At 37.4% G+C, this 16441-nt stretch overlaps 1 protein-coding gene across 2 annotated transcripts in view; it reads left to right on the top strand.

Annotated features, from left to right (window-relative positions):
• Positions 1 to 13884, top strand: part of LOC127850896 (disintegrin and metalloproteinase domain-containing protein 10-like) — a 33869-nt gene extending 19985 nt beyond the window's left edge. For both annotated transcript variants that reach the window (XM_052384294.1, XM_052384293.1), the window contains 5 exons: positions 779 to 869; positions 9350 to 9465; positions 9667 to 9769; positions 10527 to 10658; positions 11108 to 13884. In XM_052384294.1, coding sequence (XP_052240254.1) covers positions 779 to 869; positions 9350 to 9465; positions 9667 to 9769; positions 10527 to 10658; positions 11108 to 11284 — 619 coding nt within the window. In that variant the 3' untranslated portion in view covers positions 11285 to 13884. The remainder of the gene's footprint in view (positions 1 to 778; positions 870 to 9349; positions 9466 to 9666; positions 9770 to 10526; positions 10659 to 11107) is intronic.
• The last annotated feature ends 2557 nt before the right edge of the window (positions 13885 to 16441 follow it).

The following is a 16441-nucleotide window of genomic DNA, read 5'->3' as shown; positions in this document are numbered from 1 at the left end:
AAATATTATTTTTGATTACTTTAACAAGAATTATTCCACCATATTGACTAATGTATTAAGCATGAGTGCGATGATTCTCGATACTGTTAATAATCGAATCTAATAGCAATGCCCGACAAACCACTAAAACAGGTTTGTTCTAAGAACGCGCCCATAAATATTTAAAATATGTACGGATACTTCGCATGTGGCCGGTTGATTCATATGTTATAATTTCACTTCCATTCTTCTTTTGGTGTTCTGTTTTGTATCTATAGGTCTATGACCAGCAATATATAATAATGTAAAATAAGCCGCAAAAACTCCGCGTAACACTGCGTGTGATGCAGCAAAGAACTGCACAAAAAGACATTCGCTATCCTTGATCTCATTCATTGAACTCTTTACCTTTCACCAACTCCAACCACAATCAACGCCGTATATCTTTTTGAAAGATATTTCTAGTTTATTTATATGTGCTTGAAGTTTGACTCTTATAATATATTCTATAGCGATACGCTTTAATGCGATAGTTAAGGTACCTTGTTTAATGGAATACATCATTAAAGTTATATAATACAATACTATTATCTTGAAGTCCATTATTTCACGTCAAACAATGCATAGACAAAAATGTAATTTCCTCCCTCGACTGTTTAAGCGTGTATGTTATATGCAATATTCCATCCAGCAGGCTTAAAAGTATGAGGCTAATTTATCTTAAATTGCATACGTTTACCACAACTTCCACAGTTTCGCCAGACACTCGTTATGTTCTTATATCCTTAACTGACATCACTGGAACGTCATCAATATGCCCGTCTTCTGCGCACAAAGCGAACACAACTTCCTGTGGTGGCGAGGATTCCTCTCTCGTGTGCTTCAACGGGGTGAGCATCTTTTTGTAGCTCACCTGATTGCTCAGGTGAGCTTTTGTGACCGGTTTTTGTCCGTCGTCCGTCCGTCCATCCGTCCACATTTGTTCGCAAACACTCTAGAGGCCTCATTTATTGTCCGATCTTCATGAAACTTGGTCAGAAGATTTGTACCAATGATATTTCGATCGAGTTCGAAACTGGGTCATGCTGGATCAAAAACTAGGTCACTATGTCACAAAAAAAGAAAAACCTTGTAAACACTGTAGAAGTCACAATTTATGCCTAATCTTCATGTAACTTTGTCAAAATGTTTGCCTGAATGATATGTTGATGGAGTTCAAAAGTGGTTCCGGTCCGTTGAAAAACATGGCCGCCAGTGGGCGGGGCAGTTTTCCTTATTTGGCTATAGAGAAACATTGTAAACACTCTAGAAGTCACAATTTTTGCCCAATCATCATGAAAGTTGGTCAAAACATTGGTTGTATTGATATCTCGGACGAGTTCGAAAATGGTCCAGATCGGTGAAAAAACATGGCCGCCAGTGGGTGTGGCTTTTTTTCCATATGTATAAAGGGAAAACATGTGAACACTCTAGAAGTCACAATTTTTGGCCCAATGTTCATGAAATTTGGTCAAAATGTTTTCCTTAATGATATGTTGGTTGAGTTCAAAAGTGGTTCAGGTCCGTTGAAAAACATGGCCGCATGTGGGCGGGGCAGTTTTCCTTATTTGGCTATAGAGAAACCTTGTAAACACTCTAGAAGTCACATTGTTTGCCCAGTCATCATGAAAGTTGGTCAAAACATTGGTTTAATTAATATCTCGAACGAGATTTAAAATGGTCTAGATCGGTGAAAAAACATGGACGCCAGTGGGCGGGGCATTTTTCTCTATATGTATATAGTGAAAACATGTGAACACTCTAGAAGTCACATTTTTGGCCCAATTTTCATGAAATTTGGTCAGAACATTTGTTTTCTTGATACAAGAGTTGAGTTCAAAAATGGTTCCAGTCAGTTGAATAACATGGCTACCCCGGGGGGGGGGCAGTTTTCTTATATATTCATTTAGTAAAAAAGCTTGTGAACACTCTAGAAGTCACATTGTTTGCCCAATCATCATGAAACTTGGTGACACGATTAGTTTTATATATATCTCAGATGAGTGCGCAAATGGTCCCGATCGGTCAAAACACATGGTCGCCATGGGGGTGGGGCAGTTTTCCTTATGTGACTAGAGAGAAACCTTGTGATCAAACACTATAGAAGTCACATTTTTGCCTAATCATCGTGAAACTTAGTCAATAGATTGGTTTTATTGATTTCTCGGACAATTTGGAAAATGGCTCAGATTGGTGAAACACACTTTTTAGCTCACCTGATTGCTCAGGTGAGGTTTTATGATTGGTCTTTGTCTGCCGTCCGTCCGTCAACATTTGGTTTGTAAACACTCTAGCATTCACATTTCTCAAGCATTCTTTATCAAAGTTGCTGAAAGATCTCAGTCAAGTTTGATTTTGAGCAAAATCACATAATAAATGCCATAGTTGTTGCCCTTAGATTGTCCAAATTTTCATTATATTATACAAAATCCTTGTAAACACTCTAGAGGTCACAATTTTGTTTCAAATGTTATGAATCTTGGTCATATTTATTTTTGTAAGCAAAGTTTGATGTTTGGTGAGGGGGGTCAACTCAAAATATAGGTAACAAGGTCAAATCTTACAAAAATAAAAACACTCCATGCGCCAGAGTTTTGGTTTAATAGTGATGAAACTTGAGCAGGATGTTTGTCTGGACAATATCTAAACAAAGTTTGACATTTGATAAAGATTGAATGAACCGACTCCTCTCAGGTTAGCGAACTAGGGCCATCTTGGCCCTCTTGTTTAAATAGGAGACCTGTAACATTTAGACCGTTTCGCGTATAAATTGTGATTACCAACCTTGAATTAAAGAATGGCATGACACTCCTAGATCATCCCAAAGGGATTAAAGATTGCGTGCACGGTTTTAATTAAAACTATTAAATATGCTGTACTATTTTTGGAAAGAAACACATAACGTAGATATAAATCAAAGTACTGACAGTACTGGTATGTCGATGCTTTTGAAATGAGGATGGATATATACGAGCATCAATTTAAGTTGATCTACATCATCACAATTGTGTATGTGGGTACGAAAAAAAATTTTGATCCACAAAGTTTGGGAACGAAAAAAATATACCAAAAAAATTTGGTTACGAAAAAAATTGGGTACGAAAAAAAAATGGATACGAAATTTTTTTGGCAACAAAATAAAAATTGGATACGAAAAAAAATTGGTAACGAAACAATCTTGGTACGAAAAAATGGGGGTACGGGGACGTAGTTCCCCTGGGGAACTTTACCCAAAGTCAAGTCACATATTTAAATTAAGGCCATGTCAAACTCAAAGTGTCAAAGTCAAATGAAAGATGCGTTCATTAATTATTGTCCCATTGTTTACTACTGCTGTGAGTTTTTATATAATATAACTGATGACCATCATGTGAGAGTTAATTCACATTATCATTTAGCAGCCTTTTAGATAACACAGTTGGCTAGTTTTAAATGTCGCTTCTAGGGATCAAACCCGCAGCACATCCTCCTGCAATCGAAGACGACACTCTACCACTAGGCTTTAAGGAAGATTCTGATATTTTTCGATCCCTCGTCAGAGCAACCAAACCAAAAATTAAGTCAAATATGGCTGACTTGGTATTATTGAGTCAGTTCATGTGAGATAATGGAAGATGCAACATCTCTCACGCCCCCTAGCATGGCATTAAGCAGTATTCAATTCTCAACAAGAAAGTGCTGGAGTCATTGATCCTGAGGGACCAGAAACAAGAGGGCCATGATGGCTCTGTATCGCTCCACTGTTTTGTATGTGAAACAAGGGCTGTTTGTAAAACATGCATGCCCCCCATATGGGCTGTCAGTTGTAGTGGCAGCCGTTGTGTGAATACGTTTTTTGGCACTGTGACCTTGACCTTTGACATAGTGACCTGAAAATCAATAGAGGTCATCTGCGAGTCATGATCAATGTACCTATGAAGTTTTATGATCCTAGGCGTAAGCTTTCTTGAGTTATCATCCGGAAACCATTTTACTGTCTCAAGTTACCGTGACCTTGACCTTTGACCTAGTGACCTGAAAGTCGATTGGGATCATCTGCGAGTCATTATCAATGTACCTATGAAGGTTCATGATCCTAGGCGTAAGCGTTCTTGAGTTATCATCCGGAAACCTTTTTTCTAAGTTGAGTCACCGTGACCTTGACCTTTGACCTAGTGACCTGAAAATCAATAGGGATCATCTGCGAATCATGATCAATGTGCCTATGAAGTTTAATGATCCTAGGCATAAGCATTCTCGAGTTATCATCCGGAAACCATTTTACTATTTCGGGGCACCGTGACCTTAACCTTCGACCTAGTGACCTTAAAATCAAAAGGGATCATATGCGAGTCATGATCAATGTACCTATCAAGTTTCATGATCCTAGGCATAAGCGTTCTTGAGTATTCATCCGGAAACCATTTTACTATTTTATGTCACCGTGACCTTGTCCTTCGACTTAGTGATTTAAAATCAATAGGGGTCATCTGCGAGTCATGATCAATTTGCCTATGAAGTTTCATGATCCTAGGCATAAGCATTCTTGAGTTTTCATCCGGAAACCATTTTACTATTTCGGGTCACCGTGACCTTGAACTTTGACCTAGTGACCTGAAAATCAATAGGGTTCATCTGCGAGTCATGATCAATGTACCTATGAAGTTTAATGATCCTAGGCATAAGCATTCTTGAGTTATCATCCGGAAACCATTTTACTATTTCGGGTCACCGTGACCTTGATCTTTGACCTAGTGACCTGAAAATAAATAGGGGTCATCTGCGAGTCATGCTCAATGTACCTTTGAAGGATAATGATCCTAGGCCTTAGCGTTCTTGAATTATCATCCGGAAACCATCTGGTGGACGGACATACGGCATACGGATGGACGGACATACCGACATGAGCAAAACAATATACCCCCTCTTCTTCGAAGGGGGCATAAAAAGCGTGCAATGCGCATGGGTTGAAATTTACTAAAGCATTTGACTTTCTCTTTCTATCCCTCGTCCCACTGGACGCTTAAATTTGTATAGGTGAGCATTTTTATTGATAAATTTGGCCCCAGGGGCATAATTTGAACAAACTTGGTAGAGAACTATAAGATGTCACTACATACCAAATTTGGTAGCCATAGGCCCAATAGTTATGGACAGGAAGATTTTGAAAGTTTGCACAAAAGAGGCTTTATATAAGCATATGTTCAGTTTTGTGACCCCCGGGGCAGGGTCAAATTTGAGCCCAGGGAAATAATTTGAACAAATTTGGTAGAGGACTATAAGATGTCACTACATACCAAATTTAGTAGCCCTAGGCTCTATAATTATGAACAAGAAGATTTTTAAAGTTTGCACAAAAATAGGCCTTATTTAATTATATGTTCATTTTTGTGACCATGGGGCAGGGTCAAATTTGACCCCAGGGGCATAATTTGAAAAAAACTTGGTAGAGAACTTTAAGATTTTAATACATACCAAATTTAGTAGAAATAGGCCCAATGTTTATGGAAAAAATATATTTTTTACGTTTGCGCAAAATAGGCCCAATATAAGCATATGTTAAATTTTGTGACCACTGGTGGGGAACGGTCAAATTTGATCCAAGGGATTTAATTTGAACAAACTTGGGAGAGGACTATTAGATGTCTCTACATACTAAATTTGGTAGCCCTATGCCATTCGGTTATGGACAAGAAGGTTTTTAAAGTTTGCACAAAATAGGCCTTTTTTAAGCGTATGTTCATTTTTGTGACCCCCGGGGCAGGGTAAAATTTGACCCAAGGGGCATAATTTGAACAATCTAAGTAGAGAACTATTATATGTTACTACATACCAAATTTGGTAGCTCTAGGCCCTACGGTTATTGACAAGTAGATTTTAAGTTTGCACAAAATAGGCCCAATATAGGCATATGTTCATTTTTGTGACCCCGGGGCAGGGTCAAATTTGACCCCAGGGGCATAATTTGAATATTTGGTAGAGGACTATGAGATGCCACTACATACCAAATTTGGTAGCCCTATGCCATACGGTTATGGACAAGAAGGTTTTTAAAGTTTGCACAAAATAGGCCTTATTTAAGCGTATGTTCAATTTTGTGACCCCCGGGGCAGGGTCAAATTTGATCCCAGGGGTGCATAATTTGAACAAACTAAGTAAAGAACTATTAGATGGCACTACATACTGAATTTGGTAGCCCTAGGCCCTACAGTAATGGACAAAAAGGTTTTTTAAAGTTTGCACAAAATAGGCATTATGTAAGCGTTTGTTCATTTTTGTGATCCCCGGGGCAGGATCAAATTTGACCCCAGGGACATAATTTGGACAAACTAAGTAGAGAACTATGAGATGTCACTATATACCGAATTTGGTAGCCCTAGGCCCCACGGTAATGGACAAGAAGGTTTTTTAAGTTTGCACAAAATAGGCCCAATATAAGCATTTGTTCATTTTTGTGAACCCCGGGGCAGGGTCAAATTTGACCCCAGGGACATAATTTGATAAAAATTGGTAGAGGACTATGAGATGCCACGACATACCAAATTTGGTAACCCTATTCCATACGGTTATTGACGAGAAGGTTTTTAAATTTTGCACAAAATAGGCCTTATTTTAGCGTATGTTCATTTTTGTGACCCCCGGGGCAGGGTCAAATTTGACCCCAGAAACATAATGTGAACAAATTTGGTAGAGGACTATTAGATGTCACTACATACCAAATGTGGTAGCACTCGGCCCAATGGTTATGGACAAGAAGATTTTTAAATTTGTACAAAATAGGCTTTATATAAGCTTATGTTTAATTTATTGACCTCCGGGGCGGGGTCAAGTTTGATCCCAGGGGCACAATTTGTACAAATTGAAAGAGGTTCATCCCAGGAACATTTGTGAGAAGTTTTATCAGAATTTGACTTGTTGTTTAGGCGAAGAAGGTGTTTAAAAAAAGTTAACGCACGGACGCACGCACGACGGACACAGGACCATGACATAAGCCCCGCTGGCCTCTGGCCAGTGGAGCTAAAGAACACTTAATGTTCGAAATAAAATCATTTGATTAATGACAATACTATTATTTGAGCCAGGTCACAGGGAAAGGGCAGTCTAATCAATATCCAATTAAACTATTTGTTATTGTCAGAAAACCGCTTTTAAGCAAACAGCTTTCAAGCAGCTGCAGGCTGTTCTGGATCCAAACTGGCCACAATCGCCTTAATGTCTCTTTTACTGTGACACAGTTCATTTGACTTAAAAATGATATGCAATACAGTCGATTGGTGTATAACTGATAGCTTAGGACTTCGAGTCTCCTTTCAACGTAAACACCATGAAGAAGTAATGGCTGTTCAAAGCTATGCACCCTATATTCGGGTCGTTTTGAGTTGAATACCTTGTTATATATAAAGATTTGATAGTGAAAACTATGTTTTCAGAGAAATCGATTTTTTGTTATAATTTTATTATTTTTCATTCAAAATGATGTTTTTACAAATAAATATCATAGCCACGAGCCAACCCACATGTGTATTGGACAACTTCAATTGAGTTTTCATTTAGTTTGAGACAATCCCCACATTCCCGAATATGTATCGCCACATGCCGTTATTCACTTAATCACGAGTTGCAGCTCTCATGCTTATTTTATGTGGTACGCATCAATTTGGTTTCTGAGCATTCTTACTGTTAGAAAGGACACATTATACTACAATATTGCATCAATGAACATAATGTTAACCAAACAAATTCTGCAAAATTCAGGAAATCATACGTCTTCACATTTCTTTTCGTCACAAAAATGGTGGGTACATAACGTGACCTTGTTTTGCTTTCTAAAAAATAAATAAGTGTAAGTTAAACATTGATACACGTCAACTAAAACATGAATCGACTGAACAATGATAGGCATTTTGTATTCACTATAAATCTTTACATAAATAAAAGTATTTTGCAAAAAACCTTTAACCTATCCGTTACTCACTAAAATCTGCTAAACACCAATCGACTGTACTAAAATAGAAAGAAGAAATAATACAAACCCGTAATATGAGTAAAGACTTACACACTTAGTAATCAATGTTTCAGGACATCTTGGTGATCTGTAAATCCCATGTATATGTTGATATAGGGTATCATAGTCATTCAATTAGTCGCAAAATGCTCGAATACAATTTCCGCAGCAAAATATGACTTAAATTGATAACTAAAAATACCAGTCAAGCTGTCAAGTCTTAAGATCCAGGAAGTCCTGCATTCACATCGAATGTATCTTCGAATTCAATCCATTGTTGACATTAGCGGATATTTAGTTAATAAATAACTCATATATCCTAAATGACAGTTTCTAAATAGCCAAACAAGCAGATGTATGCTGTAAGAAAGTTTTGACACGAGTGTGAACATTCATGGGCGCCGCCATTGTTGTATGACCTTGAGGGGTGTGTAGAAATACCGAGTTTCCGTAATTACCGAAATCCTCCGAAACCCAAGAAATCTTCCGAAAACCCCCTTAATATTGATTATGTATCAAAATACTGCAAATATTAATATATAATATTGCAAAATACAATAAAATCACTTATGCAACATGGTTTTTATCCAAGTTTGATAATGAAAAACTATAATATATATTTTCGGTAATTACGGATATTTCAGTATTTCCCGAACCGAGCTTTATCACAATCGGACTGGCTCGGACTTTTACATAGGTTGCCATTGTGAAGATTTCATGGTATCATAACTTAGACGATGCTGAAACAGCATCGTCAAAAATTTAAGCCATTCGAGTATTTTGCACCAATTCAATTAGATGATCTTTTAAAAAATAAATAATAATTATACATTTGAAGATATACCGACGATGCAAGAAGTAGAGAACATCTGTCGTCTGTATTGGAATACGACCTATACAATACAGCAAACCTCCGACGTTGCATGTACACAATCGTTCTCGTAATAACACTGTATAACACACATATGAGTCGTGTTCTGAGAAAACTGGGCATAATGCATGTGCGTAAAGTGTCATCCCAGATTAGCCTGTTCAGTCCGCACAGGCTAATCAGGGACGGCACTTTCCGCGTAAACTTGATTTTCGGTACGGAGGGACTTCCTTGAAACTTAAAATACTATATAAGCGGAAAGTGTCGTCCCTGATTAGCCTGTGCGGACTGCACAGGCTAATCTGGGACGACACTTTCCGCACAATCATTATGCCCAGTTTTCTCAGAACGCGACTCATATATTCATGAGTTGTAGGCGCGATATAGAAACGACATTCAACAAACTTCCGACAAGGAACTGTGCCGGTATAAAGTCCTTTTACTAACAATATATTGTTTGGTATTATAATCTACAGGAATGTTCAGGCTCAATATGCCTGGCCCACGGTAGAGAACCTTGCTACTGCCCGGGGTCAGACTGGAAGGATGTTCAGCTATGTCAGGTGTGCTGCATGGACGATGGTGTGTGCAAGTAAGTCATTCTTGAATTAGTTTAAACCCATATATTTCATTGTGATTTCATTGTGAACATTATGCTTATCGAGATACTTTTGAGTCCGTTTCTGCTGTGATAAACATTGGACGGTATTATGGGAGTATTGTCATTATACCGTTAATATTTAGTGATTTTAAATGTGATTTTCTGAATTACTTTAAGCTATTCTTTATCCAGGTCCTCATACGTGCTAGATGACATACCGGACGCCGCAGCCCTGCCAGGAACGCCGTGTAACGATCTCAAAGGCTACTGCGACATATTCAGGATATGCAGAGAGGTCTGGTTGTAGTGTTGTTAATAGCAATTTGAAAATGAGCAATACGTTAAGTTACCTATAAAAGACGTTTTGTTTGTTGGGCTTACTTTTTTGTGCAAAACATGTCATAAATTCGATTCGGCTCATTTTTATAATTATATTATTTGAGGCAAGTGTGATTGGATTATGTGCCATTGTATGTTGACGTTTTTGACAACACTCCTATACATAGATATATGAACCTCCAGGAACTTTATCAGGCGAGGCCAATGTTTACACCCTCTTAAATATTGCCAAGTGACCAGTCGCCCAAACCATACAAGAATTACATACTGACATATAAGCAACTGAATATTTGCCTGCAAAAAAGCTAGATATTAAATACTGAAACATTGACAAGTGAACAGTTGCCTATACAAAACAGGACATTCAATACTGAAATATTGAAAAGTCTCAGTCGCGTATACTGTACAGGACATTACTTACTGAAATATTTGCCAGTGAAATTCGTCTTTACAATACGGGTCATCATATAATATACAGGTGGCTCACACTTAACAAGATTTCAGTATGTTATGTCCTGTATTGTGTCCGCAATAGGTCACTGGCGATCCTAACTTAACAATATTTCACTATGTAATTATCATAGGTCAATGTTTTAGTCGATATGTAGTTTGACATAAGGAATGCTCGTTGACGCATTGTCAGAGGATTTTATCATAAACATGTATAGCCAATAATTAAATCTGTAAAAATGTATTCTACATGAACCACAAAGGTTGATCCGTCCGGCCCACTGAGCATGCTCAGTCGATTTCTCACCGGAGACGGGTTCTCAAAAGTGTTGGACTACCTGTCAAAGCATTGGTATATCGGCCTAGCTGGTGGACTGGTACTCATTATAGTCATCGTAAGTAGCTGTTGATCGATTTTGTAATAACCGCAATACTTACTCCTCGATATGGCAAACACTAACAAATAACATTATGCATGGAAATAACACTCTGTGAATGTCATCGTTCTTCACGTGTATATTTAACAAGCATACCTTTCTTCATACAAATTACGAATGATTGTTTGCGGTTCACAAAAAACCTACATATCGATATTAAACTTTACTATAATGGCTGAATTTATTGAACGATCAATGTACAATACACGTACATGAATTTCGAAAAACAACAATAAAGACTGTAAGCGCAAATTGAAATGCACACAACGATATTATTATCTTTTACGAAGCACAAGACATGCCATTTTGGAAAAAAATAGGTATACAGTCATAAAAGTATGGTTATATATATGGAGAAAGGTCTGATCCAACATGCCACTTACAAACAAGTGTATTTCCTCTCACAGGTACTTATGTTCAAATTCTGCTCAAAATCCCACAAAATGCTTGATGACGATGACGATAGGCCACCAAAGAGAAGGATTTTAGCATTTGCCCACAATACGCCTCGACAAATCAGTGCTCTCGGGAATCGTAACAGAGTAACACCAACCGATGTGAACATGGTGGACACGTACATGTGATAGTACTCGTTTTGACAAATGTATAGAAATAGAAACAATTTATATATAAACAAAGTGAAGACCTCCAATTGCACCAGCTCCTTTTAAAATTGTATAGTAACAAGTGATATAACAATTAACTCACAAATGGAATGGTCAATACAAATATCACTGAGAGTTTAATCATGTCAAAGAGAAACGTAATAATAATGATTTAAATGTACTTACAATTTCTTGTTCAACATGAGTCTAAACTATTTTATGATATATAAGGGAATACGTCTAAAAGATGTGTCAGCAAGATGGAAAAATTGCCTGTTTAAACGCACTGCTATGTGGATGTGGTTTTAGCCTCGCAGCATTTTAGTGTATTTATTCTTGCACAAACATGGGAGCCTTTATGCCCGTTTTACTTGTGTCCTTTATTTCGAGTAGATTGTTTTGGGTGACAATGCATATACTGTTTTAAATGTTTTTACACAAGGTTTTGAGCTATTTTTTAAGAATTTAAAACGATAACACAACGTGTTATAATGGTGAGTATTGACTTCGGGTAATGGCTTTTGCATATTATATGTATAAAAAAAGATGGAATTAAGGTGGGTGTGTAATTAACTGCACTTTATGTACATAGAAGGGGGCACTCTATACGGACAACGATGTCTTTGCCGTTACACCTCGTATTCCAAAGTGTGATCAGGAAATACTTTGTTTATTAAGCATACGCCCCTGTGGTTTTGAATAATAAAAACAGATATTAATGGATCTTTTTCTTGATGGAATTACGTTGGGCATATTCAACTGCAATGCTTATTTGTTGTTGTTGTTTTGTTACATGGATTACATCGTTTTCACGGGAATGATTGTGTTCTGGCACTGCATTTTATGTATTCAACTTGCAAATGTTGTATTGAGACACGATGACTGCTTATAGTGACAACATGTAAATGTGTTCTTGCAAAGTTACTTTTCAATGAAAAGGCACAGTTCATGTTTTCACGGAATATGTTAGTCAATTCAATATACACTTTAACCCGCCCCCCCCCCCCCAAATTGCTTTAAAAGGTATTAAGCAAGGTATTTCTGGCGGCCATCTTGGACGCCATCTTGAAAAAAACACTTTTCGGTGGATTGATTTTTGGTAAACTTTAGATTCGAAATAAAATACTTTTTCCCTACCCGGATCACTTGAAATACCTTTCGTAGCAATTTGTTATTTTTTGGGTGGTGGTATTTTTCATATAATGACCCCACTGTGTATTGAAATCACACTAACCACGTACCTACAGACGCACCTTGATACAATGGCAAAACTGAATGATTATTTGATAGCAACTTGATATATGGCATGCATGTGTATCTTAAGGAGCTGAACATTTTGAGTGGTGAAAGGTAAAGGTCAAGGTCATCTTTCAAGGTCAAATGCCGAATATATGGCGTCTGTCCGTCCGAAAACTTTAACTTTGGCCATAACTTGTGCAATATTAAAGATAGCAACTTGATATTTGGCATGCACGTGTATCTCATGAAGCTTCACATTTTGAGTGATGAAAGTTCAAGGTCAAGGTCATTCTTCAAGGTCAAGGTCATCCTTCATGGTCAAAGGTCTAAAAAATAAATAAATAAATTCAAAGCGGTGTTCTTATGAAGCTGCACATTTTGAGTGGTGGAAGTCCAAGGTCAAGGTCATCTTTCAAGGTCAAGGTCATCCTTCAAGGTCAAAGGTAAAAAAAATCAAAGCGGCGTTATCATGAAGCTGCACATTTTGAGTGGTGGGGGTTCATTGTCGAGGTCATCCGTCAAGGTCATCCTTCAAGGTCAAAGGTAAAAAAAATAATTTCAAAGCGGCGTTCTCATGAAGCTGCACATTTTGAGTGGTGGAAGTTCAAGGTCAAGGTCATCCTTCAAGGTCAAAGGTAAAAAATAACTTTTTTTCAAAGGGGCATAATAGGGGGCATTGTGTTTCTGACGAACAAATCTCTTGTTTTTTTCAAACATGGTTAAAAACACAAATATTTATTTTTATTATTTTATTTTTGAAATACCGTCCAATCATCCCACCCAAGAATCCCTCCCCCCCCAAAAAAAATTATTTTTTTTTTGCATTTTTGGAAGATAATGTAATAAATGACCACACCCCCACACTATACTGTACACCCCTCTCCACTCCACCCCTCCCTCCTTTGTGATTGAAATTGATATAGGTCCCTACACCTTTAAAAAGAAAAATAGATGAGCGGTCTGCAACCGCAAGGCGGTTCTCTTGTTTAAATTTGTAATGCTCATGCTGTAAGTATTTATAATGTCATATTGATAAAATATTAACATAAAATTTGAATAATGTTATTGCATCGTTTAGATGTTTTGTGCTACAACAATATTGCTGATATTATAAATATAGTTTCAATAATTCAATTTTAATTTCTTATACTTTGCTTAATATTATTGATAGTATTTTAACATTTTGAATACTAAAATTTGGCAGATTTATTTTGCATTACTACTTTTACTCTAATACGTGGAACACAGTAACGCTCAGACACCTTTATGTTAAACTAACCACTTGATATTTATAATGCTCTTTCTGAAATTAATTTTGTAATAAAGGTTTTTATACGATGTTACATGAAAACTGTACGTATTGTATACTCCTCTTTATGACCGGTACGTTGTTGGTACACGACTTGTGTCCAATAAATGTTTCATTTAAGCCATTTCTATTTTTAAAGAAGTTGAATGGTCAAATTAAATTGAACGCAAGTATTTTAAATACGTTAAAACTCTACTGTTCAAGTCGTACAAATAATGTTATATATTTTGAAAATGACAATTACCTTTTATATCCAAACCTAGCTATATGTTAGTTAATACTAGCAAATTATTTGCCACACAAAAATACAAGGTCGCTTTGTAACGTAAACTAATTGGGATTACATTTACAAAATGATTTGTTTCAAAGTGAATGCATATACTGCGTCTTACGTGCGACATTTTATGTAACTTAGGTTCTACCTGTCGTCTTGACGCACTTAGAAAACAAGGGGAAATTGTGCTGCAAAGGCAAACCAAACGAGGAATCTGATTCTACAAACACTGATGGTCCCCCACACAATCAGAGTGAAGCTGCTCCGCAGCTTAGTAGACCTCCAGCCAATCGGAAGCGCAGCTTATATTGCATCATCACTGGGCGCGGAAAGTATGCAAATGAGGCAACAGAAGAGTCAACTGTGCCCCACCTTGCGAAACGAAAGAGAAGTCTTTACTACATATTAACTGGATGCGGTAAAAACGCCGATATTGACCACGAAAATTCACCACCTGAAAATGGACCACCCGTACCTCAAAGGCCGAGAAAAAAGAGTTTATATTACATTTTGACTGGAAGAGGTAACAATAATGAAAATGCGGACAACAGAACAACCACATTGCTACCCATACGCAAACAAAGTTGTTTTGATATTTTATCTCGACATGAAAAGGATGTTCAAAATATGCAAGCACATCATACGACAAATGCTAAAGCACTGTTTTGCGTTTCCATAATTCAGAATACAAACTCTGGTCTGATTTCTGAACTGGGTCCACAAAATAATTTCTTAAGTCAACCTTCTGTATTTCCCTCCGATACGATTCCAAACAAATGGCCAGATACGACGAAAGACACTCATTTTACCTTAAATGATATTCAAGACACTTCAAAGGTGCCTAAATATATAATGAGAAATGGCGCTGAGCATTGTCGAAAGCCGGATGAAAATCTTGCCGTAGTTAGGCCTTTTACGACTTCGAGTGTTTTCGAAATCCCTCGTGGAAAGCTTCGTATGGAAATCGACGGAAGGACCGAAAACAACGGGCATGCGATAACATTCAATCAAAGTACAAGCGAAGGAATGAATACATCTACCAGGCAAGACATTGTGTACTGGTTGAACACTGGATCGAGGGGTAACAGTGATATTGGCAGTGTTGCTGATCTGGAGCTCAAATCGGAGCAACCTCCGAGAGTGGTAAAACCCTCGAACGTAGGATCAGTGGTGATGCACAATAACAAACGTCCTCGGCCACAGTAACAATCCGGTTCGAGTGTTACAAAGGCTGTGTAAAAACATTACCAGAGGGTTTGAAGTTAAATGAAAAAATGGAGAGACACTGACGTACTTAGATGTATATGGTAAAGGAAAAATAAATCGGTTTTGTCAAAAACAGTTTGAAACTATCACAGCTTTTGAGGAGTAATTACCCTTTATCGAAAATCAAACACTCAAAGAGTGTTCGTTAAACAGTCACAAACAAACGCTTGTGTATCAAATACTCTGAAACCATTATTATAATTTATGTTTGTTTGATTTTGTTTCGTTGTAAGATCCACGAATTTAAGATTTTAACGAATAATTATGTCCTATGTTTATTTTTTGATGACTGCTTTACCGCATACATGAATGACTGATTCGCGATACAGACGGATCTACATACAGCACAAAGGGGTGTACACAAACTTGTAATCAATCTGCTGAGCAAGTGTCCGCCACGGATGATGATATGGCTGTACAGTCGAAACTGACCTAAAGGCCACCTGAATTTACCGGTCACCTGTAGACAACGGTCCGTCTGGAATCCCCCCCAACGAAAAACACTCTGTATTACACCTGAATTTAACGGCCACATGTCCATAACGGCCAACGGCCACTATGTTCAACTCCGAAAGTCATGTTTGAACTGAAATCAACGGTCACGCGTCAGTCGTCTCGAGTCGCGAAAATTTAAAACACTGCACATCATTTGTCCGTCTAGTTTGCGGTTAAAGCGTTGATAGCGGTAATTGCCTTTGATATTATAAAAGCGGCCCGCTGCGAGTAAACAAATAATAAGGTGTTGAGAAGGTTTGTTTTCCGGGAGTAATTGTGGGGGTTTCTTCAACAGAAAATATGTCAGAGTTTTGACACGTTTAAAGTAATAATCGCTAATTAAATGACCGCTAATTAGTACATTGTACTTTCAACATTGAGTATCGATTTTAAAATAACATTTTCGGATCATTCTTTAAAAGAGCTTTCAAGCATTCACACCCCTTTTAAAAGCAATCTGAATAATAAATCATGGAATAACAATGAGTGGTAAACGTAAATTCCTCACATTAGAGAAGCGAGTCAAGTGTTTGAAACGGTTTGAATCTGGAAA

The sequence above is a fragment of the Dreissena polymorpha genome, chromosome 11 (genome assembly GCF_020536995.1).
Source record: "Dreissena polymorpha isolate Duluth1 chromosome 11, UMN_Dpol_1.0, whole genome shotgun sequence".
Taxonomy (NCBI): Eukaryota; Metazoa; Mollusca; class Bivalvia; order Myida; family Dreissenidae; genus Dreissena; species Dreissena polymorpha.
The sequence above is the reverse complement of the archived record's forward strand: the minus strand, read 5'-3'. Positions and strand labels throughout refer to the sequence as shown.